The 26,963-nt window shown below is 43.7% G+C and overlaps 1 protein-coding gene across 1 annotated transcript in view; it reads left to right on the top strand.

The window, feature by feature from the left end:
* JAML (junction adhesion molecule like) overlaps positions 1–24,464 on the top strand; it is a 38,736-nt gene extending 14,272 nt beyond the window's left edge. Inside the window, exons 3-11 of the mRNA XM_060160478.1 lie at positions 2,146–2,208; positions 5,058–5,212; positions 6,791–7,016; positions 11,013–11,125; positions 14,657–14,894; positions 18,531–18,669; positions 20,733–20,793; positions 22,264–22,347; positions 23,968–24,464. Of these exons, the coding sequence (XP_060016461.1) occupies positions 2,166–2,208; positions 5,058–5,212; positions 6,791–7,016; positions 11,013–11,125; positions 14,657–14,894; positions 18,531–18,669; positions 20,733–20,793; positions 22,264–22,347; positions 23,968–24,060 (1,152 nt within the window). The 5' untranslated portion in view covers positions 2,146–2,165 and the 3' untranslated portion in view covers positions 24,061–24,464. The remainder of the gene's footprint in view (positions 1–2,145; positions 2,209–5,057; positions 5,213–6,790; positions 7,017–11,012; positions 11,126–14,656; positions 14,895–18,530; positions 18,670–20,732; positions 20,794–22,263; positions 22,348–23,967) is intronic.
* The last annotated feature ends 2,499 nt before the right edge of the window (positions 24,465–26,963 follow it).

Here is a 26,963-nt window from a genome sequence, read left to right as displayed (position 1 = left end):
TGGTGCATTTGCACGATGTCTAAGTTGATTTCAGTTTGATGGTTGTATTGGCAGCTGTCAGCACTTGTCCAGTATATGCCAGGCACTTCACCGATACTGTAACATGGGCGTGGGACACTCATAAATGAGACGCATATGGTCCTGCCCCTGAGAGTATAGATAACTCTACACTGTAATCAATGATTACTCCTCCGTGCAAATGGCGCACTGCTTTGGGGAATATATGAGAGCTGTTTGCTGGGCAGTGAAGGGAGCACAACCAACTCCCTGGAGAAGAATTCATCCAGAACACGACAGGGATCTTAGATATCTGAGATATGATGAATTAAAGTTATGATATAAAGGAAGCCCTTTATCATGCTCACGCATGTATGCGTAGGGTAAGGCATGTGTCATGCAGCAGGAATAAAGCTGTGGCTATCCTGAGAGCTTGTATTTTCATTAGAAGTACTCATATTTGGGGAAATTTAATGTGACTTTTGGTAATCTGAGTCAGTGTAATTGTTATCTACATTGTAGTGGAATTCAAGAACTGAAACTTAAGAAGTTTCCAGTTCATTCTGATTCATCATTTGCTGTTCTTGTAAAGGTAGATTCTCAGAACCCAAAATCTCCTCTAAGGCTACAAACTCTGTTTCCTATCTGACTTTTAGGCTATAAAAATAGGATCTCATGTGGTAATGCTTTCTGTTTTTCAAAGCACTGTTATCTGCATTATCACATTTGATCCTTGTGTCGTTATCCCCATGTTATAGGTGAGGAAACTGAGGTTCAGCAAGGTCAATGGACTTTCTGCATAAGTGAGACCTAGGTAGGGCCACCTTAAACAGTTTGACCCTGATTTTTCAGATGGAGGACTTTGTTGATTAGAATACAGGTAAGAAATCTCTTACTGTACTGTAGAGCCTGCAAACCACAACTACTGAGCCTGTGCACCACAACTACTGAAGTCTGCACACCTAGAGCCCATGCTCCGCAACAAGAGAAGCCACCGCAATAAGAAGCCCGCGCACCGCAACGAAGAGTAGCCCCCGCTCGCCACGACTAGAGAAAGCCCGTGCACAGCAACGAATACCCAATGCAGCCAGAAAGAAAGAAAAACAGACAGACAAAACGGCAAACATCAAACAGACAAATTATTAAAAAACAAAATCTCTTAGGTAATCATTTTTTATACATTAAAATGGCCACCATACGTGCTGGACTTCCAGCAGAGCTGGGTAGGGTACTATGATGTTAATACACAAAGAAGACCTTTCCTCCTAGCATATTCTGAGGTGGAATTACTCCAAAATGTTAGAGGTGCAGGGATCATGACGGAGACCAGCCACAGTAGTAGGTAGGAACCCAAGGCTTGTTGAATTGTAACTCCTGGGAGTTAGGGTTCTTCTGTTTTGTTAAGAAAATTGCAGGGCATTGTGCAGACAGTGAATTCTTTCCCAGGAGCTGGTGGATGCAGTGAAATTAATACCACAGAGATAATATAGATGTTTTAAAAGTACTTTTGCCCATGCACAACCCAATTTGCATTCTATCCATGCTATCCTGCCTAAAAAAATATAAAAAAAAATCTCACTGTGGACCTTTCATGTGGCTTCTTTGTGTCATAACTGAGTTTAAAAAATTTCCTCGTATTTGCGTATCTCTTTTCTTACATGTCCAGAACATTCTTTATATATTTAAAGGTAGTCATTTTAATTTAGTTGGAGAGATAGGTAAAAATTTCAGGCTGAGTATCCTGTAATCTTTTGTTTATGTGAAACTCTCAGGTTGTAGATTGTCTAGGGTTGTCACCTCAAGGCTATCCTGGAATTGTTTGCTTTTTTTCTCTTTAAAAGCAACTTTCATCTAATCTTCCCTTATAGCCAGTCTGAGGCAGCCCGCAAGTGACTCTCCAAATACCACTCTGTTTTGTTTCATCATAGCAGTTACCAGCATCCACTGTTTCTTATTCATTCATTTGCTGCTTTTTTCCTCTCCATCTCCCCTCCACGTGCAAGCTGCTATCAGCCGGGACCTTGTCTTCCTTGCTACGTGCTGCAACCCAGTGCCTCAGATAGAGGCTGACTCACAGAACTCTCCATTGATGTGTTAAATTAATGAACTTCTCTTGACACTATTTTCTGACTTTTTTTTTCTTTTAAGGTTGAAAAATTGAGAGCAGCATGTTTTACCCACCGAAACGCATCCTGGTGCCGGTGTTACTCAGTAAGTAGAAGCCAAGGGACCAAGGAGGGTATTTGATTTCTTGTAAGTCTCATGCGTGTTCAGAAGCCAGTTTTATATATTTTCATTTCCCCTTGCTTTGTTGAAAATGGAAACCCCAACCTGGAACTTCACAGTTTTGTTGAAACAGCCGTTTTGCTTCAACAGCTGTTTTAGAAGCCAGGTAGGAGACTCTTCCTTGGAAAGCTGAATATTCCTCTGCTGCTATTAGAAACAGAATGACTTTGGGTCCTGACTGGGTGTTTTAGGACCTTCCTATGGGATACAAAGAAAGTTTCTCGCTGGTATTCCTGCACTTTAAATTGTTATCTTTAAAACCACAGCTAGTCTCAGATCAGGAAATGAAATTACCAAAGGGAGTCCCAGAATCCCTGTAATTGTTTTCGTGCTTTAGCTACACTAGTCTTCTTGCAGTTCCTCAAATGCGCTGAGCTCTTTCCCAATTTTGGATGGTTTCTTTTGCCTGGAACCTTCTCTCCCCACCTCACCCTAGCAAGCATGCCTAAGCCTTCCTTATCCTTCAGGTTTCTCCTTAAGCTCCAGTTTTAAAAAGCCTGCTCTGGAGTCTCCTGTTCCTACGGTGCTCAGGGCTGCTTCTTCTTGCTAATCCCATCTCTTTCTAACTTTTTCATCCTTTTGTCCCCTTGTCTTCTCTTTATCCCATGGATATAGCTCTGTTGGAAGAATAAATTAATGAGATGCTTTGCTCTCATAGCTTTTTATTTTTTTCTCTTTTTTAAAAAACTTTAAAAAATTATTTGGTTGCTCTGGGTCTTAGTTGTGGCAGGCGGCTCCTTAGTTGTGGCATGTGAACTCTTAGTTGTGGCATGCATGTGGGATCTAGTTCCCTGACCAGGGATTGAACCCGGGCCCCCTGCATTGGGAGCATGGAGTCTTAACCACTGTGCCATCAGGGAAGTCCCTATTTTTTGGTCTTTTTAAAGTATGGTTGATTTACAATGTTGTGTTAATTTCTGCTGTACAGCAAAGAGATTCAGTTATACATATACATGCATTCTTTTTTATATTCCATTATGGTTTATCACAGGATATTGACTATAGTTCCCTGTAATATGCAGTAGGACCTTGTTGTTTATCTATTCTATTTTTCTCTTTATTATTAGTTTTTTAAACTTTGCATGGTGACCTAAACACTGACTCAGCAAAGTGCACAAAAGAATTGTCTTTGCTCTAATTCCAGGCAACATAGCATGTGCACAAACATGCAGTCAGACATACACACACACATGAAACTGGTATGTATTAGAGAATTTTTTTCCCCATGGAATCAGGGTTATAAAAATCTCAGAGGCTATTTAGACATTTCCTGGGTGAAGCAGCCTGCAGGTTTTTGCCCTTCCATCCAGAGACTTAACAATCCAACCCCGTGTGGAGTGGCCTGGTGACATCAGGGGGTATTGTACTTCTTGGAGAGTTTTTCCTCCTCTGTAGAAAGTCTCAATTTCTTCAGCCATTTCTGTACAAAGGTTACCTATCAGGTATAAGTTTCTCTGCTTTGGTTGTTGCTCTTGCTTTCTAGCAAACTCATTTAATTCTACAGACAGTTCTCTTCATATTACATTAAATAAGCTTCTTATACCTTTAACCACACTTAAAGTTGCTCAGTTCTTCCTTACAGGAAAATTCCAGGTCGCTTTTGCAGGTACTTTTGATTTCTTTCAAAAAATAATTCCCTCCAGAGAGTGGAGAGTTCATGTTTTCTTTCACATCCTCCCCACTGCGTGTTGCCTGCTGTGGGCAGGAAGTTAACACTCTTCTCCCGGGGCAGCAGCTTGGATGGAGAGGTTGGCACATTTTCTGTTTACTCCAAAATTCGTTCACTTGGCTCTTCTTTGATAGGAACTGGCCAGCATCTAAATGTGTCTTTCTTGCTATGGTTATCTCTTTGCATAGAGCATGTCCTGTGAAAACAGAAATATCCATGTAATGGTTTTCTCTTTAGAAATGGTTTTTTCTTTAAGGGAAAAGAGAAATTACTTGAGCAATGGACAGATAGTGGAGGGGTACCGCATGGGCTAACCCTAGAGACTGGAAAGCCAGGGCTGAGGGCAGAGCTGGAGGAGGGAGGTGGGGAGAAGGCAAACAAAGGAAATTCAAGGGAGGAGCTGTGCTCTGTCCTGGCCTAATTACAAGGACCTGCACTACAGCCAGAATCAGCCAGCAAATTCAGAGATAAGCTTTTGTAAAGGAACTAAAGAAGGAGAAAGGCAGAGGGAAGCAAAAGTACCTGTGAACTGGCTTTTCAGTTCCCTAACTGAAACTAGGAGCCAGAGACATCCCATTTCCTGTTTATGGATGTCTAAATTCATGACCTGAAAGGAGAGACTTCAGGGTTTCTCTTCTCCTTTCTTCTTGTTTTCTTTTTGTTTTGTTTCTCTGGCCATGCCACGCCGCTTGCAGGATCTTAGTTCCCCGACCAGGGATCGAACCTGCTCCCTTGGCAGTGAAAGCGCAGAGTCCTCACCACTGGACCACCAGGGAATTCCCTCTCTTCTTTCTTTAGAAAGGAGATTGCAGGGATGAATCCTAGAAAAGGGGAAGGGACTGGCTAGGAGCACAGGACCAGTTAGCATCTATATAGCATGAAGATTGTAGAACTCCTCTGATTTGAGCTACGTGGGGGGAACTACAGAGTATTTCTCCTACCCTTGGGAATGCCATGCTGGTTGGAATGAAGGGCCTCTGAATACTTTGTCCACGTTGGGTCATCTGGGGTGGAAAGGTGCATATACTTGGAGATTAATACTAGTTTTTCTTGCTGAGTGTATTTGTCTGAATGATGCCTCCTCTTGCCTTTTCGACTTCTGTAGGTTATTTCTTGGGCCTGAATGACTTGATTGTTTCCTCCGTGGAGCTAACAGTCCACGTGGGTGATTCAGCCCTGTTGGGATGTATTTTCCAGAGCACAGAAGAGAAACTTGTGACCAAGGTAGACTGGATGTTCTCATCAGGAGAGCACTTCAAGGTAAGAAGGAGGAAACACTGCTGTGTATTAAAAGTCCCTGGCCAATGGTGTCAGAATGTGGGGAGAGGGAGAATCAGGTCATCCAGTGCCATGAGACGGGGTTGCAGGAGCTTGGGCTCTGGAGCTTGCCAGAACGGAGCCTCCTCCTGGCCTCTTGGCTGTGTAATCAGCTGGGTAAATGACTCAAACTCTCTGACATTCAACTTCCCCATCTGTGAAGATGAAGGTGATTATAATAATGGTAATGCTTACTTTTCGGGACCTTGAGAAGCTAATGGGAGACATGCACATAAAGTTCTTTAGTTCCTTTCCTCTATTTCTCCCATTTGTAGAGTAGCATAGGTGGGTAGGAGAGCGAGAAGAGTGAAAACGCATTGGTCTAGACAAAAAGAGTTATGGGCTAGGCACAGGAATGGTGTCACAGTAATCTTTTCTTTGGGGAGGGGACAGATTCTTTCAGCACTCCACTGACCCATTTATGTGCTGGGGAATCATCTCTTTCTCCTTCATGGCTGCTTGAAGTGTTGGCATTAGCAGATTCAGCATGGCTGAGTGAAGGCCTTTCATGGGAGCTCTTTGGATTAGGAAACAGAGTGTATTAAGCCTCATCTGAGATTCTGTGGAGATACTTGTATGTCAGGATCATTTGCGAAATATGTCCTAAGTAATATATTATTGACAATAAAGTCCCAATGTTTGCAAATGAAATATTGCTTTTGTAGCTCAGAGCATGTTATCCCTATCATGCTACTGTCACTCAAATTTTTATTACTATTTATTGTTATAAGAGGGAAATACCCATGGTCTAAGTGGCTCCCCCTCCCAGTCTGTAAACCATTCCCTGTTGATGACTCCTTCTCATGCCTTATGATAAGCTGCCTGGAGGAGGGCAGAAAGGACAGCGGTAACAGCCAACATGCTGGGGATTCTCACAACAGCCTGTCTGTGGGATTACATTTGGATGCCATCGAATGCGGAGGCCATGGCAGAACACAGGGTGAAGATGGGAGATGCTTTTCAAAAGTTGTGAGTTTGAATCCCCAGAGTGATCTTCAGAGTGGGTGTTACATTTTACCTTAAACTGTAAGAAATGGAAATGTGTTGACCCTGTTTCTCCAATTGTCTTTGTGTAAAATGAGCCACAGATCCTTATGCAAGTTAGTGTATTGCCAGGCACACGATGATGGTGATGATGATGATGATGATGTTGTTGATGATGAATTGGGTACCAAGTACTATTTTTTTTTTTTTTTTTTTGCGGTACGCGGGCCTCTCACTGTTGTGGCCTCTCCCGTTGTGGAGCACAGGCTCCGGACGCGCAGGCTCAGCGGCCATGGCTCACGGGCCCAGCCACTCTGCGGCATGTGGGATCTTCCTGGACCGGGGCACGAACCCATGTCCCCTGCATCGGCAGGCAGACCCTCAACCACTGCGCCACCAGGGAAGCCCCCAAGTACTTTTTGATCACAGTGGTGATGATGACTATGCTGCCTCCACAGAACAGGGGCTTTTGAATCCAGACTCCTGGGTCTGGTGCCATGGACTTTACATTTTCTCTGATGTTGTATTGCCCTCCAGGATGATTACGTGCTCTTCTATTATGCCAACATCAGTGTGCCTGTGGGGCGTTTCCAGAATCGTGTGAGCTTGGTGGGGGACATCTTACACCATGACGGTTCTCTCCTGCTGCAAAATGTGGAAGAGGCTGACCAGGGAAACTATACCTGTGAAATCCGCTTCAAAATGGAGAGCCTGGTGTTCAAAAAAGCAGTGGTCCTGCATGTACTACCAGAGGAGCCCAAAGGTACATAAATGCTTACTCAGAGAAGGGCGAAGGGGCAAGAGATTTGGTGTGCGATGAGGGAAGCGAACTGATTTTGTTGAGCAAGTGACAGCCATTGTGCTATGTACTTACCACGGAGTGAGTCCTCAATAAAATAAAAATAATGATGATCATTATTTTATTATTACTTTATCATGTTTCAACCTCATGAAAATGCTGTGAAGGAAGAACTGTATTCTTTTCATTTTACAGATGAGTTAACTGAGGCTTAGAGAGATTAAGTGACTTGCCTAAGGACATATATTTATTAAATGGCATATCCAGTACTTGGACCCTGGTACCTCTGTCAACAAAGTGTTTTTTATAGTGTTTTTTTTTTCACTATACCCTGATGCTTCCCATCAGTTATCCATGTTGATGTTGTGTCCATATTTTGTAGGTAACTATGTTAGGTGTTCTGGGGGATATAAAAGAAATGAGCAGATCTCTCTAACTTCCTAGGACCTTATGTTCCCATTTATAAATGGCTTCAGTAGATTGTTGGTTTTAAAAAACATGTTCTATAGAACACTCAAGGTCCAAGGAACCTGGTGGGCCACACAAAGCATGAGAACAGGGCAGGGGATTGATAGAGGATCTAGTTGGGCAGGACCTCAGGCTTCCACCTCCACTACAACCAAAGTCCTTTTCCTTTTTCCTGTTGTATTCATTGGGCTGCCAGATAAGATTTTGTTTGAAGAAAGAATTCTGCTGCTTTAAAAAGTTTGAAAACCACAGAACTAAATGCATTCTTTAAAAGTGTGAGATAGAAGGAACAGTCTTTGGCCTCAGGAGAGCTTGCTGTTTAGTGAGTGAACTAGAATCTGGACGCCCTGCCCCCTGCCAGCTAGTTTAGGTCCATTCTTTCAATGAGCTCCTTTGGAGCACCCTGTCCCAGTCTCTGGTGATATTCAACACACCTGTTCAGTTGTGTCTCCCCTGCTCACCTGGATCTGTGTTCTTGGTCCCATGACCAGCCCTAGACACAATGCCTGGCATAGAGTAAACATACGGTAAACATTTGTCAAATGAAGGAAATTCTTAAATTAGCATCCCTCACTTGAATCTGACTTCTAAAAAATGGAAGGGTAGAAGGAATTGTAGAAGGTGGCCTCTGGCCTCTCTCCTAATTTTTCCTACTTTTTTCAATTGCATTTTTCTTTCGATTTTAAATCTATGGCTCTCCAGGAAGAAGAAATGAACCAACTGTCTGTGTCCCCCAAGGATTATCTTTGAGTTACCCCTTTCTACTTTGTTCTCTGATGCTGGGCCTGAGGACTACAAGCATGTCCTACAAAACGGGTGCCTATTCCTGCTTAGAAGAGACACAGAGGGAAGGAGCCCAAAGGAGGCAGTTTTAAGAACTGAGTCCATGGGAGCAGGCTAGAGCAATTTTAGGGGTAGTCAGATTTCCCAGTAGCCAGTGGAGCAATTTGTATTTACTTTTCCTTTCCAGCCGGCGTGGGAATAGCTCTAACTCCTGACCATTTGCCTGGTGGCCATCTCCTTCCATGTGAAAACTCATCTAGATTTCCTCCACAAAGTTTATCCTTCAGTTTGTAATTTTTCTGTGTTTCTACTACTTCAACTCTTTTATTCGTAGTTCTTATTTTAAACGCTATAGACAATTTTCTTTTTTCTTTCTTTCCCTTTCTTTCTTTCTTAGGAATTTGAGTCCATTTTATTCTGTGAAAGGATTTTAAGGCATCTGAATGTGTGTGTCCTCAGATTATATACTTATACTGTATAGATATATTGTATAATAGTTGATGAAAAGTATAAAGAGAACAAAAAGTAATTTTTATTCAAACTTGTGCATATAATTTCAGTCAGATGATCTTCATTTTTAAGATTCAAAATTGAATTAAAGTTTTCATTTCAGATAAGTTGCTTGAACAATGTTTTGAGTTTGGTTTAACATTTTGGAAAATATGTTGTTCAAGGAGAGAAAATATTCTTATTGAAGGGATTCGCGCACATGGTAGGTAGTATAGTATGTGAGCTTTAGGTGGCCTCTGGATCCCTAACTTCATTACTCTATTATTTTTATTCTATTCTAATCTCTTTTCAATTTATAAAGGTCTATGATTCTAGAAGGGAGGCAATCTAATGAAATAATTAAAAGCCCATGTTTTGGAATCACACCTAACAGTGCTTTAAATCCTAATTTAGAGAAAGTTCCTAATATTTGGAAAACAAAATTTCAGTGGTATAGACAATTTTCTTACAAATAAAAATAATATTAACTTCCCATATTTTTGCTCTAGAATCAGCCATCCTTCCACTTATGTGAGGTGGTAACAGTAAAGGGAGTGAGAAAGCGTGGGCTTTGTTTTCACTCAGGCCTGGGTTTGAGTGCTGGCTTTGCCTTTTACTGGCCATGAAGCTCTGGGCTCGTTCACTTTCTTCCTCTGTGAAATGGGAGAGTAATAGTGCATATCTCAAAATATTGTAATGACTAGGTGATATCCTAGGTGTCTAGCACATGCCTGGTGTGTTGAAGGAACTCAGAATGTTCAGTTCTTATTATTGCATTTAAAAAACAGGGTTCAATTCTTAATATACTCATAGATTTAGAGGGTGTTTCCGTCCCTATTGGTATTCTTTGCAGTGAATTTTTATTACTTCCAAAATAATTCCCTCCATAGAGTTTTGAGTTCATAATATTTTCTTTTGCTTTCCTCCCATTGTGCATCTTTCCTCCTGGGTGGGAAGTTAACGTTCTCCCAGGGACACAATTGGGATGAAAAGGTTAGCTGATGTACTGTGTTCCTTTATGAGCTCCGCTTAATGCTCTCTTGAAGGAACTCTGTCCAGTTAAGACCTAGGCTTGTCTCCCTTAAATATCATCCTGCCTTTCTTTTCTTAATTGACTTTGTGGTCGATTTGTATAGAGCACTATTGAAAAATCAGAAGCATCTTTCCAATTGTTTTCTTTTTCAGGGACTTGTTGAAATGACTAAAGCAGTAGACATATGATGGGGTCAGCTGCTTATACAAATAAGCAGGAGGAAGAGACTATTTGTTGGAAAGCCAGGAGCAGGGGAAGGGGGAGCAGATGGGGAAGTGGGGGCAGGGATTAAAACAGAAAGAAAAGCCAAGAGGAAAACTGTCTGTTGTCTTGGCCTAATTAGCAAGCAGTCCTGTGACCTGTACTCTAGCCAGAATTGTCCTAAGCAAGTCCTAAGACAACTTGTAGAAGAATAAAAGAAGTTGAAGAGAGTTACCCATGATTCAGTTTTTCAGCTAGGAGAGCCAGTGGATTATTTATAAGAATGAGAGTTATAGAACTTTCCACTTCCTGTTTATGTTAAGCAGATGTGGGTATCTAAGTTGGTGAACAGAAAGTGGAGGACTTCAAGGTTTTCTGTACTTTCTTTTTTTTTTTTTTTAAATTTTTTATTTTACTTATTTATTTTGCGGTACGTGGGCCTCTCACTGCTGTGGCCTCTCCCATTGTGGAGCACAGGCTCCGGACGCGCAGGCTCAGCGGCCATGGCTCACGGGCCCAGGCGCTCCGCGGCATGTGGGATCCTCCCGGATCGGGGCACGAACCCGCGTCCCCTGCATCGGCAGGTGGACTCTCCACCACTGCGCCACCAGGGAAGCCCTCTGTACTTTCTTTATCACAAGCTTGAAGTGGAGTTGGGGCTTGTGGGAGAGGTTCTAGAAAAGGAGAAGGAGAAAGGAATTAAGAGAACCAGAAAGTGTTTACTGAAGTCAGTGGGACCCCAATGTTGGTAGCTAGAGGGTATTGTCTTATCCTTGGGGTATTGTGTGGATTTGAGTGAGAGGCCTCTGAGTACTTTGACCACACAGAATAATCTGGATCACCTGTGGAGGGAAAGTGTGCAGTGTTTGGTGGTGACATTGACTTTACTGTTGAGGATCTTTGGCTAAATGTTATCTCTTCTAGAAGTTCTTTGGCTTCTACAGATTATACCTTGAGTTTGACTTGATTTATCATTTTATCCCCAGAGCTCATGGCTCATGTGGGTGATTCGACTCAGATGGGATGTGTTTTCCACAGCACAGAAGAGAAACGCATGACCAGGGTAGACTGGATGTTCTCATCAGGAGAGCACACCAAGGTAAGGAGGAGAAACCCTCATTGTGTATAAGAAGCCCCTGGCCGATGCTGTCAGGACAGAGCGGGGAGATCAAGAATCCAGGCACCAGGTGCCATGTGGTGGTGTTGTGAGGGCTTGGGCTTTGGACCTTGGCAAAGCTGGGCCTCTCAGCTCAGCCACTTGGCTGGGCAATTTCAGCTTCCGGTTGGGAAAAATGACTCTAATGAAGATGATGAAGAAGAAGAAGTAGATGCTGCTGCTGCTCAGCTTTTCAGGTTGTCAGGACGCATATAGGAGACAGCTGGTGTAAAGCATTTGTACATGACTTGGCCACTGCATTTTAGTTTAATTCCTCTTCTCCCTTCTCCTTTTCGTAGAGTCCGTGGGATAGCAAGGGGGATGATTTTGGTGGCCTAGCCAGGAAGGCAATGGGCTAGGCATAAGCACAATTGCATTCGTATTCTTTTTTTAAAATTAAAAAAATGTTTTTGATTTTTATTTAATTAATTTTTATTGGAGTATAGTTGCTTTACAATGTTGTGTTAGTTTCTACTGTACAGCAAAGTAAATCAGCTATATGTATACATATATCCCCTCTTTTTGGGATTTCCTTCCCATTTAGGTCACCACAGAGCATTGAGTAGAGTTCCTGTGCTATACAGTAGGTTCTCATTAGTTATCTATTTTATACATAGTATCAATAGTGTATATATGTCAATCCCAATCTCCCAGTTCATCCCATCCCCCCTTCCTCCTTGGTATCCATGCGTTTGTTCTCTACATCTGTGTCTCTATTTCTGCTTTGCAAATAAGATCGTCTATACCATTTTGCATTCTTATTCTTTTTTTTAAAAAAATTATTTATTTAATTTATTTATTTTTGGCTGCGCTGGGTCTTCGTTGCTGCGCGTGGGCTTTCTCTAATTGCGGCGAGCGGGGGCTACTCTTTGTTGCGGTGTGTGGGCTTCTCACCGAGGTGGCTTCTCTTGTTGCCGAGCACGGGCTCTAGGCACACAGGCTTCAGTAGTTGTGGCGCATGGGCTCAGTAGTTGTGGCACACGGGCTTAGTTGCTCCGCGGCATGTGGGATCTCCCCGGACCAGGGCTCAAACCCGTGTCCCCTGCAATGGCAGGCGGATTCTTAACCACTGCACCACCAGGGAAGCCCTCTCATTCTTATTTGGGTTATTTTTGTGAGTTTTCTTCTGTGCCCCATTGCCCCATTTATGTGATGGAGGGAATTTTCTTTATCTTCATGGATGCTTCGAATGTTGGGATTAGTAGGTCCTGGGGGCCAGGTTGAGGAGTACTTCATGGGAACTCTGAAGTAGTAAACAGCAAGTTAGTTCATTAGACCAGTAGATGTCAACTGTGGCATGGTGATATCCTGATGAGTCAAGGTGTGTTGTAAGAGATATCTCAGGTAACTTATTGTTAATAAAAGTTAAGGTACAAAGTTTAGAAAAGATTTAACTTTTATAAATGAAGACATATTCCAGGTCATCCCTACAAAAAGCCATTTATACTCACTTGATTCCTATATGCTGAGTGGGTCAGAAATGGTGGCATCCAGATGTAGAGAACAAACGTATGGACACCAAGGGGGAAAGTGGTGGGGGGTGGTGGTGGGATGAATTGGGAGTTTGGAATTGACATGTATACACTAATATGTATAAAATACATAACTAATAAGAACGTGCCGTATAAAAAATAAATAAAATAAAATTCAAAAATTCTAAAAAAAAAAAAAGAAATGGTGGCATCATGGTGGGGTCTGGGGAATTACATGTAGTTCCAGATTCACCTCTGGGAACTCGTCATGCATTTATATGTCATCCACCAATTGAGACACTGCAGAAAATAGGATGAGAGTTGACGTTTTTGGGTTGTGAATTTGAATCACAAGAGACAAGCCAGGTCTTTTCATTCATGTTTCTGTTTGTATGCCCATTTCCTTTTCTTAAAAGCTTTTAAAAAATAATAATATTTACATAACTTTATAAAAAACTCCAACACATTTATTTAACAAGTGTTTTTAAAGCATCTGCTATGCAGTGAATACTCAAAGCTCCTGCCCTGATGGGGGACTTACAATCAAGATGGAGGGACAGAACCTAGGGGCAGGACAGGAATAAAGACGCAGACATAGAGAATGGACTTGAGGACACGGGGAGGGGGAAGGGTAAGCTGGGACAAAGTGAGAGAGTGGCATGGACATATATACACTACCAAATGTAAAATAGGTAGCTAGTGGGAAGCAGCCACATAGCACAGGGAGATCAGCTCGGTGCTTTGTGACCACCTAGAGGGGTGGGAGGGAGACACAAGAGGGAGGAGATATGGGGATATATGTATATGTATAGATGATTCACTTTGTTATGAAGCAGAAACTAACATACCACTGTAAAGCAATTATACTCCAATAAAGATGTTTAAAAAAAAGATGGAGGGATATACATAGTAAAACAATGAAGAAATAAATACATGATATGTCAGGTAATAGTAAGAGCTATGGAGAACAAGAAAGCAGGGTTTTGTGGTTGTTATTTTATGTAGGTGGTCAGGGAGACCTCACCAAAAAGGTAACATTTGAGCAGAGGTCTCAAGGAAGTGAAGGAGGCAACCGTGCATCTGTCTAGGGGGGAAGAGTGTTCCAGGCAAAGGAAGCAGCAAGTGCAAAGGCCCTGAGGCCAGTACTCAAGGAGCAGCAAGGAGACTGGTGTGGTTGGAGTGAAGTGACCCAAGTAGGTGAGGAAAAAGCCAGTAGAAGGTGAAATCAGAGAGGAGATGGGGGTGGGACAGCTCATGGAGGACTTTGTACTTTTAGGAGAAATGGAGGGCTATTAGAGGGTTTTGAGCAGAGGAGTGATATGATTTAACTTATATTTCTAAAGGTTCATCTGCTGAGAATAGACTGTAGTGGGGAGTATAGAGGGATACAAATTGAGAAGCTCTTGTAGAAATCCAGGTGAGAGATGGTGGCTTGGACCAGACTGTGGAAGAGGTGAGAAGTGGCTAGATTTGGGATGTATTTTGAGGGTAGAGGATTTGTTGTGGGATTAGATGTGAGTTGTTCAAGAAATAGAGGAGTTAAGGATGACTGCAAGATTCTTAACCAGAGCTTAAGGAAGAAGACGTTGCCATTTACCAAAATGGGATGGATAAGAAGGAACTGGTTTGGGGGAGAATTTTGGAGTTCAGTTTTAGACATGTTTCAGGTGCCTATTGGAAATCCAACTGGATATGTCATAAAAAGTAAAGGAGTACTTTTACTTTTTTTACTGGAGAAGTGCAAAAAACTGAAAGTCCCTCATTCCCACTTTCCTCATCCCTCTCTTGAGATGGAAGAGTTGTTTGTGGTTTGGTGGCATCCTGCACAACTATGTGCCCGCAGACACGTGTGTCCATGGATTTGTGTTACTTAATACCTTCTGATAATACCTTTACTGTTTCCACACACAGTCTGTGAGTCCTGAGAGCTCCCCCTCTCAACCTTCCCGGCGCCCCTCTACCCCAGCCCTTCAATCTCATACGTTTTGCCTTTCCCTTCTAGGAGGAGATTGTGTTGCGCTATTACCCCAAACTCAAGGCAGCCATGGGATACCCCCAGAACTGGGGCCGCTTCCAGAACCGTGTAAACCTGGTGGGGGACACTTCCCACAACGATGGCTCCATTGTGCTCCACAGAGTGAAGGAGTCTGATGGAGGAAGCTACACCTGCAGTATCCACCTGGGGAACCTGACAGTCAGGAAAACCACTGTGCTGCACGTGATCCTGAAAGAGCCTCAAAGTATCTAACATTTGGTTGGAGAGGGAGGAGGAGCCTCATAGCTGGTAGGCAGGGCCAGGACTAGGGTGAGGCTGGAGAGGCTTCTAGGGTGCAAAATTTAAGGAGGCATCACTCCCAGGTGCTGTACTTGCCTGAACCTGATAAGCCCAGCACTTATCAAGCACTTGTACGCTGTACTTGCATGACCTTGAGAGTGAGACCTCCTTAAATTTGGTGCCCTATGCACCTTACTTGCCTCACCCTAGTTCTTCCCTGCTGGCAGGTCAAGGAAAAAAAAGCTCATATTGAGTGAACACCACCCCTCTGCCGGACCTCACTCATCATTAGTGTAATATACTAAGTTAAAAGTACAGGAGCTCAGAGATGGATTGGAGTTGTTTTGACTTGGCTTCAAGGGAGATGCTTTGTGCTCTGTAGTGGAAAGGAAGATGGTCCCGAGCTGGTGAGAGACAGCAAAGAACAGAGAGAAAACAGGAAGGGGTCAGAACCAACAATAGAGGGGTTTCCTGATCAAAGATTCTGTATTCTGACGAAACACTGTGTATTAAGGCCATTGGTGTGTAGGAGAGTAAAGACTAAATTGTGTTGACTGATAGAGGTTGATAAGTGAGGAGTTCAAGTTAAACCATAACCCAGTTAGCAGTCAGGATGTGGCCTGTGGACTTTGCCTTTTGCTAGGGACCCAGGGCTGGGCTGTGGTTGGTTGGGGGCAGGGATAGAGGTGAGGGTGCAACACACCCCAGTACCTCTGGCCAGAGACCTAAGTCTATGGAGGCGCCTTCTTGCCAATAGCAAAGGATCCCAGCTGGAGAGGGAAGAAGACAGATGGCTTTCTTCACTCTCAGAAGTCTTAGCTCCACTTCACAGAGAAAATAGAAGCCATTAACGGGAGCTCATTCAACTTTGGAGCCCTCCCCGCCCACAAACGGACCTACATCCACTCCCATCGTCCTCCCTGCCCTGCCATCCTAAGCTCCCTTCCACCCAGGGCTTATCTGAGCCCCTGTGCTCGGGTGGTGCTCTCTCTTCCTTCTCAGGATCCTCACAGCATGGCTCTTTAAGCCCGTACTTTCCAAGGGCTTCTACCACTCAGCACAAACATACACTCCACTCTTCCTCTTACCTATGTCCTTGTCTCCTTTAGCTCTCATCCTATATCTTTATTTTTCTTGAAACAGCTTTATTGAGATACAACCCACATACCTTACAATTTACCCATTTAAAGTGTACACTTGATGGTTTTTTGTATATTCCGAGTTGTGCAACCTTCCCCACCGTACATTATGTATTTCTTTCTTTACACAGCCAGATAGCTTGCTAAAGGGCTGGACATGGTGTCTCCTATCTCATCTCCCATTAATTGATAGCACACTGCATTCAGTCTTCTGCTTCTACCTCTGCTCTAGCATAGATCACCAATGGTACTCTAAAGGCACATCCTTGACCTTCTCTACCTCAGTAGTATTGAACACCATGTTCTATATACATTCAATATATTCTATGTTAGATACAACTTTATCTGTCTGCCTATCTATCTATCTCTATGTATTATATGAGCTCCACCCAAATATTCCACAAATACTCAAATACAACATATCCAAACCTACCCCTCTCACCTCTCCCCAGCCCATCCCTTCAACCTCAGTTAATGTCACCACCATCTACACAGTTATCCAACTGGGTGCCTGGGAGTTGTACTTGATTCTTCCCTTTCCCACGACCCCCAGTCTAACAAGTTGACAAGTCCTGTCATTTCTACTACTGACTTTAAAAATATATATATCTTTATTGGAGTATAACTGCTTTACAATGTTGCGTTAGTTTCTGCTGTACAACAAATTGAATCAGCTATGTGTATACATATATCCGCATATCACCTCCCTCTTGATCCTCCCTCCCACCCTCCCTATCTCACCCCTCTAGGTCGTCACAAAGCACCGAGCTGATCGCCCTGTGCTATGCAGCAGCTTCCCACTAGCCACGCATTTTACATTTGGTAGTGTATATATGTTGATGCTACTCTCTCACTTCATCCCAGCTTCCCCTTCCTCCACTGTGTCTTCAAATCTGTTCCCTACGTCTGCGTCTTTATTTCTGCCCTGCCGCTAGGTTCATCATACCTTTTTTTTTAGATTCCATATATGTGCATTAGCAACCCGTATTTGCTTTTCTCTTTCTGACTTACTTCACTCTGTATGACAGACTCTAGGTCCATCCACCTCATTACAGATAATTCAGTTTCGTTCCTTTTTATGGCTGTCTACTACTGACTGGATCTGCCTCCTCTCCCATCTGTCACCACCGCCTTATTCTGGCTGTCTCATCCCCGTCTTGGACTGTAGGCCTCTAACAAGTCTCTGCTTTCATTCTCAGTCACTACCCCTCATTCTTCATGCAGCTCTGAGTGCCATCTTTCTCAGTAACAGATCTCAACTGCTTATAATCTCTCAATGTCTTCTCCATCGCCAAGGAAAAAAATCCAAGCTCCTCATTGAGATAATCAAGGTCCTGCATGACTTAGCTCCTGTTATTCATCCAGCCTCATTCCCCACCACACCGACAAACACAACCTTTGAACCAGACCCATGGAACTCTTGCTAGTTCCTAAAAGCACCATCCTGTCACCTAAAAGCACCTAAGAGGGCCTCCCTGGTGGCGCAGTGGTTGAGAGTCTGCCTGCCGACGCAGGGGACACGGGTTCGTGCCCCGGTCCGGGAAGATCCCACATGCCGCGGAGCGGCTGTGCCCGCGAGCCATGGCCGCTGAGCCTGCGCGTCCGGAGCCTCTTGCTCCGCAACGGGAGAGGCCACAACAGTGAGAGGCCCGCGTACCACAAAACAAAACAAAACAAAACAAACAAACAAAAAAAGCACCTAAGAGCTCCAGACCTTGGGTATAAGGTCCCTACCATCCTTACCCATACTGTTTGCCAAAAAAACCTTGATGTTTCCTTTAAGACTCAACTTAAACTCTTAAACTTTTGCTGACAAATTCTCAGGTTCTGCTCCCATAGAATTGGGTACCCTTTTCTCTATGCTGCTCTGTACTCTATATGGACAGCTCTCAAAGCATCTATAAGCAGTCTGTGGTTTTCTGTTTACATTGTCTCTCTCCTTGAAGGCAGGGACCACGCACTATTTGTCTTTGTATCTTCTGTGCCTAGTGATATCTGGCACCCAGGAGGTGTTTGATGTGTATGTTCAGAGTGAACTGAGGAAATGAGTGAAGGGCGCCATAAGGGTGGAAGTGCTTTACTTTGTATCATGACTATGGGGCTGAGTGTTGTAGAGCAGGCTCTAACATGTCTGTTATTTCTGTCATTTGGTAAACCACATTTTAAGATAGAATTATTAATGTGAAAGGAAACTCTACTGTAGGTGAGGTGATATTCTCTTTTCCCACCCACCTTAGTCTACATTTTAATGGTAAGCGGGGGTGGGGGTGTGTGTGTGTCAGTGGACTTCGGTTCTCAATCTAATGGGGACAGCTGGAGTCCTAGTGTTTCAACACGGAGTGGAGTCTGACCTTCTCCTCCCACTTCTGACGTGGCTGTTGCTACTTGGTCTAGAACTGGTGAGGCTCCCAGCTCTTTTCTGGATTATTGAGGCCCTGTCATTACTTCTCTCCTTTCCCAAGCATTGGTGACCTCAGTAACCCTCAGACCTGAGATCCTGGGCGGTAATCAGCTGGTGATCATTGTGGGAGTTATCTGCGCCACTATCCTGCTGCTTCCGGTTCTGATATTGATTGTGAAGAGGACCTATGGGAATAAGAGGTACAGGGCTGCTCCCACCTCTTGGGCTGGGGGGCTGGAGATGCCTCTAGCCTGAAGTGGAAGAGAGTGATAAGGCTCTAAGCGTGCCATTCTCACAGAAGGGGGTGTTTTAAACCAGAATCATCTGTGGTTACCACATTAGACGTCATCGTATAGTGACCCCACCCCCTTTGCTCACTGTTATCCTGAAAGGCCTTGCACATTCCCACACCATCCTCATTTTACAAAGATTACACAGACTTACAAATGTTGGTCCAGGTAGAGTACAATTAAGAGTATAAATCTTATGCAAGAACCGTAATGGTGCTATTCAATGCCCGAAACGATTTTTGAATTGCCCACAATATGTATGTACTTTGTAGAGAAGCTCAGACTTTGAGGGTTGTCAGTGGCTTTATCTGAAGGACCACATTTTAATTATGAGAAGCTACTTTTGAATGAATGGCCTCAGGTCCTAAATTATTTATTGTTGAAATGTGTTTTTAAAGGCTTGAAATTCTACCAGTACCTCAGAAATACACCGATGCTCTGGGCACGGGCACTGGTGTTTCACTGGCTGTTGGCAGGCTCATATCCTTCCGTTTATCCAACTATGGATGAACTATGTTGCTAGGGCAAATTGACTGTCTTTTTGAAATAGTGTCAATGGGCAAGAACCCCCATTAAGACTGAGTAGTGCTGACTTTTGGGACTCCTTTCTCCATGGGACATGTATTATCCAGAAACTGGTGCTGCCTGCTAGGTTTGCACTTGACTCCCCAGGGGCTCTCTGACTTGGTTTTGAACTTGAAGGTCTTTGCTTTGGGCATGTGGACAGCACTGAACCGAGAGTTAGACAACCTGGCTTTCCCTATCAACTCACTTCTCTGCTCTGGGCCTCAGTTTCCCTCAAAATGAAGAGCAGCATTCCCATGTCTGTCTACTAGTTTATTCTAAAGAAATAGTCGGATGGATGTGCCGAGACTTGTGCATAAACGTGGTTGCTGTAGCAAAGATTATAATTAAAAACTGAAATCATTCTCAGTGCCTGTCAGAAAGGTAATGATTCAATGAATTGGTATTCCATTCAATGAAATACCGCATGGCTCTGTATGTAATGATGGAGAAAGATGTCCGAGGAGTAGTATTATACAATATATAGTATGATCTCATTTTAATAAAAAAGCATATTATGTAATTCTCTCTTCAGCAGCATATATACTAAATGTATTTCGTGTGAGTATACTTACGCTTGCATTGAGAGAGGTTTGGAAGGATAATTCTAAAATATTAATAGTGCTATTTGGGATAAAAGAAAACGTGGGTCCTAGGAGGGTAGGGGGTTTACTGGAGCTTCAACTTCAGACTGTCTACATTTCTGTATTATTTGAGTTATTTTACAATCAGAGCATACAACTTTATAATCAGAAAATACGATTAAAATATTTCTACTCTGAGTCAAAAAAATATACATTCCTTTCTAGCTTTAACCCTGGTTGTTGTTGTTATTTTTCTTTTCTCGCTCCACCTTAGGCCAAAATAGGAAAAAAAGGAAGCCTATTTAGTGGCAAATGCAGAAGGCAGATGGTCGAACGATCAAAGGCCAAGGGCAGGGAAGGGGCCGGAGCTCCCAGCCCTGGGTGTTTGAGGGGATAATTCTGCTTGGCCTCCTCCCTGGAAGAAAGAAGCCGGAAGCCTTTGAACCGGTGTCTCGCTGAGCTTCTGCTGCTCCCTGCTGGCTCAGCTCCATCTCCCCAGTCCTCGGAAATGTTAAAATCGAATCCCATGGCCCCTCTCTATTAATTCACTTAAAATTGTTATGGGCAGAAAACTTGTTAGTGTGACAATAGAGAGGTTGAAGCTGTCGTTCAGCCTAAACTATCTCCAGATGCCTTTCTGCTCTCGGTGAAAGAGATGCATCTCTCAGATCTCAAGCGGAGCTGGGTTGCGTGGGCTGTAGGTGTCTGGGAGTAGTTCCTAACCTGGGGTCTCTCTCTTCATAAAACTCTGTGTGGTCTCATGTTGTCACCCTTGGATATACGGTGCTGGTTGGGTAATTCCACATGCTTTTCATGCCTTTGCAGTTCAGTAACTTCCACTACCTTGGTCAAAAACCTGGAGAACACAAAGAAGGCAAATCCAGAGGTAAGAGAAGAACTCTGCCATTTTGCTGCTGTGCTCAGTAAGGGCAAGGTGGAGGCTGCTCCAGGATCCAGGTGGTGTGAACTGTGTCTCACTCATCGTTATGTCTCGGCGCATCCAGTGCCTGGCACAGAGCAGCGGCTCAGGGAATCTCCATCACTGCAATGAGTCCCTGGGAGAGTGAGTGGCGTGGGGTGGACAGGGCCAGTCCAGCAGCCCAGTACATCCTTGGAGGGCCCTGGGAAAGTCCCAGTTCAAGCCCAGCTCTGCCACCTCCCTGAGCCTCAGTTTTCTCATCAGTAAAATGAGTTTAAGGACAAACATATTTGCCCCATTGTAAGGTTCAAATAACATGATGATAGGCAAGTGCTTTGTAATCTATGAGGCACGGTATCAATATAAAGGATGATTACGATCCATTCCAGAGTTAAGTGAAGGAGTTAATTGTTCAGATTAAATATTCGGGGACCTTTAGAAAGAGAGGATCAAGAACTTTTTCAACCATATTAGTTGTAATAAATAATTGCTACCAGGGACTGAGAAATGGATTAGTTTCCTTGAACTCTTTTTTTCCCCTTTTGTTCTTTCATTTCTTCCCTCCTCCTTCCCTTTTTCCCCCTCCCTCCCTCCTTTCTTCCCCCCTTCCTTCCTTCCTTCCTCCCTCCCTCCCTCCCTCCCTCCCTCCCTCTCTCTCTCTCTCTTTCTTTCCTTTGAAAAACTCCTCTTATCATATTTACCTTTCCATCTTTTGGGCTGTTTGTGTCCCAAGAGTAGGATTTTCTCACAACATAGTGCAGGGGACTCCAGAAGTCCAAGACTTTGCCAGTGGATGATATCACTTCTCCAAATAGTGACAGGAATGGGAATCACAAAGTACCTCTGACCTCACAGATGTGAAGTTCAGTGAGGGCTGTTCCTGGCATATAAACCCTCTGGAAGAGATGATGACAGTTAGCTGCTGATGAATGCCGTCCTGCCATGACTCTAATTAGGAGGAAATAATCACAAAGTACAAATAATTTGGCAAGATAAGAATTTTCTGCTGCTACCTCAATGCCCATCCAAACAAAGATGTTTGATTTTTTTTTTTTTTTTGGCCACGGCATGCAGCACGTGGGATCTTAGTTCCCTGACCAGGGAGCGAACCCGTGCCCCCTGCATTAGGAGCGTGCAGTCTTAACCACTGGACCGCCAGTGAAGTCCCAGATGTTTGACTTTTGAACCAAAGAATTTGGTTCTTAAGATAGTGCTCTTTGCTGATGAGCTAATTTTCTTAATTTCCAGGAAGTCTGAGGACTGGATTATCGTGACCTATGATAATTCTCTAGCTCTTAGTAACCCTCTGACCTACTGATTTTGGTGGTTGATGCCCTGGAGAAACCCTGTCCCCTTGAAGAGTGGTAGATAGCCTTTTCTCTGGTGTGTAAGACTTGTTGAGTTTTAGGAATATTTACATGATTTTCTCCCCTCTAGAAACATATCTACTCCTCAATAACCATGCAAGAGGTGACTGATGAAGAATCAAGTGGGAAGTCAGAGGCCACCTACATGACCATGGTGAGGAATATTCTGGGTCCAGCCAAGCCAGGCATCTGGAGGCAGGAAAAGGAGCTGGGAAGGATACGGCAAACTCATGGGGGATGCACATTGCTAGGTCCCCTGGGGAGGCCACTCTGCTGAGGGCAGAGATTTTTCTAGGTAGTAGGAAAGGGTGAGAAGCTGAAGTCCTGCTGGATAGAAAAGTCATATCAAACTTGTCCTTGTACCCAGTTTCGAGTATTATGAGCATCTCTAGGGCTAGAGAGGATTGATCTTAGCATAGTAACGAGGGGGCTGTAAGATCCTTGCACAAGCATCGTGTCACAAGGGATGGTTTTCCTTCCTTTCAAAAGATGCCTTCCAACTCTTAGATTTTTAAATTCTGTGACTTATTATACCTTGGCATCATCTAATTGCCGGCAAGGCTTCATGCTGAATTTCATGTAATAATACAGAGTCTGATTCCTACTTTCTCTTTGCTCAACTGTCCAGGGAAGTCCAGCACCTAAAAAAGACCCTTGCTGTGTAGTGAGTAGGGGTAAGGACAAAAGGACTGAGCTGGCGAGAGATATGATGCTATCTGTAGACTAACGATAGGCACCCCAGCCATGGAGGGAGCGGTGTTCTGCTGGGTTCAGGGAGGCTGGCCTCCTCTGTTTATAGGATGATGGCTTGTGTTTGTTCCTGTCACACCAGCGCTAAGGACACATGAACTTCCAGATAATTACAGCAGAGAAAGGTTCTGCCAGGGAAGTGTGAGATCAGAGCCCTGGCCTGGCTCCACCAAGGGAAACATAAGCTCCCCTCTGAAGTTGAATATAGTCGTTCCCCTCCCCCCATCCTTCTCCTGTTATAGCCACGTGGTGCTACAGTGCCGGCCAGAGCCTCATCTTAGAGACCTGCTGATACAGCTGCACAGCGGCTGCTGCGGAGTGTGTCAGCCACCTGGGTGGTACTGTTTGCAGATAGTCTGCGGGGCAGAGATGATGGAGGAGGGCAAGCCAGTTTCAAAGCCAGCTTCCCCATGTTCACTGCCAGGTGCTTGCGATTTAAACTTTGCAGAAAATGGCAGCCCTGTCCCCTTGAAACGGTTTCAATAAAGCGAGTGTGATGAGAGGCCAGGGCCACAAACTCAAAGCCCTTCAGGGGTTGTCAAGTTATTTTAAAACACTATGTACCAAATTAAACAAGCCCGTGGGTGAATTCTGGCCTGCGTACCACTTGTTTGAGACCTCAGGTAGGGAGGTGTTATCTGAAAGACAGCAGGGTAACAAAGAACCTTTGCTTCTTGATTAAATTTACTTAGATGAAGGGGGCACCGCGCCGTGTCCCCTTTCTGAGGCTGTATAGCACAATGGTTAAGATCACAGGCTTTGGAGTTGGACACACCAGGGTCCAAATCTTTACCCTGACTTAGAAGCTAGCTCAGTCTTAGGCAGGTAACTTAGCTTCTCTGAACTTCAGTTTCTTAATCCTTAATGGGAATAATAAAACCTATCTCTCGGGTGGTAAGGATCAAATGAGACAGTACATGTGAAATTCAGAATTGGGCCAGACAGATGGAAAGAGCTCAATAAATGGTAACTATTATGATTGAAATGCTTCTTACAAATGTGCTTTGTTTCTCTCTCCCCACAGCACCCAGTTTGGCCTTCTCTGAGGTCAGCACCAACTAGCCCATCTGACAAAAAGTCAGATGGGGGAATGCCAAGGACAGAGCAAGCTTTTTGAAAAGAAGGGGGAGTTCCCTTTGCCCTTGGCCGTGGCACAGACTCTCTCTTCCTTGTGTCCTGAGTCCATGTCAGATCCCCTGCCCTCCAAGTCCTCCCCCGGCCTCATTGCTTGGGCAAAGGGCTGAGGATGGAGGGCTTGAAGCTTGACAGAGAGACGGGACAGCTCTGGAGGAACAGGCCCTGATTAGGGGGAGCATGGACTTGGTCCCTCTGGAGCGGGACACTGGCCCTGGGGACCCTGACTGAGCTGCCCCAGAGGCCGCAAGCATCCCATCAGGTCAGACCCTCTGCTTGGACGGTGCTCCTTGTGGATGGTTCCAGGGAAGAATCACAGAGATAAAAGCCAACCCAAATGATTTCTTTGGCCAATTATCCCCAAATAAATGCAGTTTGTGGAAATCATCCTGTGTTTCTACCCTGGCTGAGGGGCAAGTGGAGTCTTGGTGAGGAATCTATGGTCTGGAACTCCTGAAACAATTGAAGTGACTGGAGGAAAGCCCTGCTGTGACTTACACACTGGGGTTTTGAGGGGGTGAATGGGGTTGGAAGTGGGGTATGAATACGGCTCTTTGACTTAACGCAGTGCTTCTTGATCCTGGCTGGGTTTCAGAGTGGCTGGTGGCTCTCTGCTGGGCTCCACCAGAGGTGCTCTGGTTTGGAATTCTTGGGTGGAGCTGGGGCACTTACCTTTTACAAAAGTGACACTCATGTGTCGCCAAAGTGGACAGCCAGTGATTTAACTCTTGGTCTGAAATGTGAGGCTCCCTTACCTTTGGGTTACTATTGTAAGATTTAATGAGGTTAGTTTTTAAAATCCTTTGGTTCTGAACTCCTATTTCTAGTCTGCGCCCAGCTCAGATCTCCTCGTCTTTATTCCCACAGGGCCTTCCTCATTCTCTGCATCCCACTTTTCCCTCTTAGCCATTCAGGGCCTGGATAAAGAGCAGGTCTTTTGTGGGTCTCTGATTTCTGATCCAATCTTAAGTGAGCTGCATTTTTTAAAATTGGAGTATAGTTGCTTTACAATGTTGTGTTAGTTTCTGCTGTACAGTAAAGTGAATAAGCCACATGTATACCTATATCCCCTCTTGGATTTCCTTCTCATTTAGGTCACCACAGAGCATCGAGTAGAGCTCCCTGTGCTGTACATTCTGTTCTCATTAGTTATCTATTTTACACATGGTAGTGTACATATGTCAGTCCCACTCTCCCAATCCATCCCACCCTCGTTTCCCGCCTTGGTATCCATACGTTTATTCTCTACATCTACATCTCTATTTCTGCTTGGAAATAAGTTCATCTCTACCATTTTTCTAGACTCCACATATATGCATTAACACACAATATTTGTTTTTCTCTTTCTGACTTACTTCACCCTGTATGACAGTCTCTAGGTCCATACACGTCTCTACAAGTGACCCAGTTTCATTCCATTTTATGGCTGAGTAGTATTCCATTGTATATATGTGCCACACCTTCTTTATCCATTCCTCTGTTGATGGACATTTAGGTTGTTTCCATGTCCTGGCTATGGTAAATAGTGCTGCAATGAATATTGGGGTGCACGTATCTTTTTGAATTATGGTTTTCTCCGGATATATACCCAGGAGTGGGATTGCTGGGTCATATGGTAGTTCTATTTTTAGTGTTTTAAGGAACTTCCATACTGTTCTCCATAGTAGCTGTATCAATTTACATTCCCATCAACAGTGCAAGAGGGTTCCCTTTTCTCCACACCCTCTCCAGCATTTATTGTTTGCAGATTTTTTGATGGTGGCCATTCTGACTGGTGTGAGGTGATACCTCATTGTAGTTTTGATTTGCATTTCTCTAATAATTAGTGATGTTGAGCAGCTTTTCACGTGTTTGTTGCCCATCTGTATGTCTTCTTTGGAGAAATGTCTATTTAGGTCTTCTGCCCATTTTTTGATTGGGTTGTTTGTTTTTTTGATATTGAGCTGCATGAGCTGTTATATTTTGGAGATTAATCCCTTGTCCGTTGATTCATTTGAAAATATTTTCTCCCTTTCTGAGGGTTGTCTTTTCGTCTTGTTTATGGTTGCCTTTGTTGTGCAAAAGCTTTGAAGTTTCATTAGGTCCCATTTGTTTATTTTTCTTGTTATTTTCGTTACCCTAGGAGGTGGGTCAAAAAAGATCTTGCTGAGATTTATGTCAAAGGGTGTTCCGCCTGTGTTTTCCTCTAAGGGATTTATAGTGTCAGGCCTTAGCTTTAGGTCTTTAATCCATTTTGAGTTTGTTTATTTATTTATTTTTTATAATGGGTTTTCTAAATTTAGATTTTTTAAACATCTTTATTGGAGTGTAATTGCTTTACAGTGGTGTGTTAGTTTCTGCTTTATAACAAAGTGAATCAGTTATACATATACATATATCCCCATATCTCTTCCCTCTTGCGTCTCCCTCCCTCCCCCCCTCCCTATCCCACCCCTCTAGGTGGTCACAAAGCACTGAGCTGATCTCCCTGTGCTATGCGACTGCTTCCCACTAGCTATTGGTTTTACATTTGGTAGTGTATATACGTACATGCCACTCTCTCACTTTGTCCCAGCTTACCCTTCTCCCTTCCCGTATCCTCAAGTCCATTCTCTAGTAGGTCTGTGTCTTTATTCCCGTCCTGCCCCTAGGTTCTTCATGACAATTTTTTTTTTTTTAGCTTCCATATATATGTGTTAGCATACAGTATTTGATTTTCTCTTTCTGACTTACTTCACTCTGTATGACAGACTCTAGGTCCATCCACCTCACTACAAATAACTCAATTTCGTTTCTTGTTATGGCTGAGTAATATTCCATTGCATATATGTGCCACATCTTCTTTATCCATTCATCTGTTGATGGACACTTAGGTTGCTTCCATGTCCTGGCTATTGTAAATAGAGC

The sequence above is a fragment of the Lagenorhynchus albirostris genome, chromosome 9, assembly GCF_949774975.1.
Source record: "Lagenorhynchus albirostris chromosome 9, mLagAlb1.1, whole genome shotgun sequence".
In the NCBI taxonomy this organism is placed as follows: domain Eukaryota; kingdom Metazoa; phylum Chordata; class Mammalia; order Artiodactyla; family Delphinidae; genus Lagenorhynchus; species Lagenorhynchus albirostris.
Note: the sequence above shows the minus strand (reverse complement) of the source record. Positions and strands in the feature narration are given on the sequence as shown.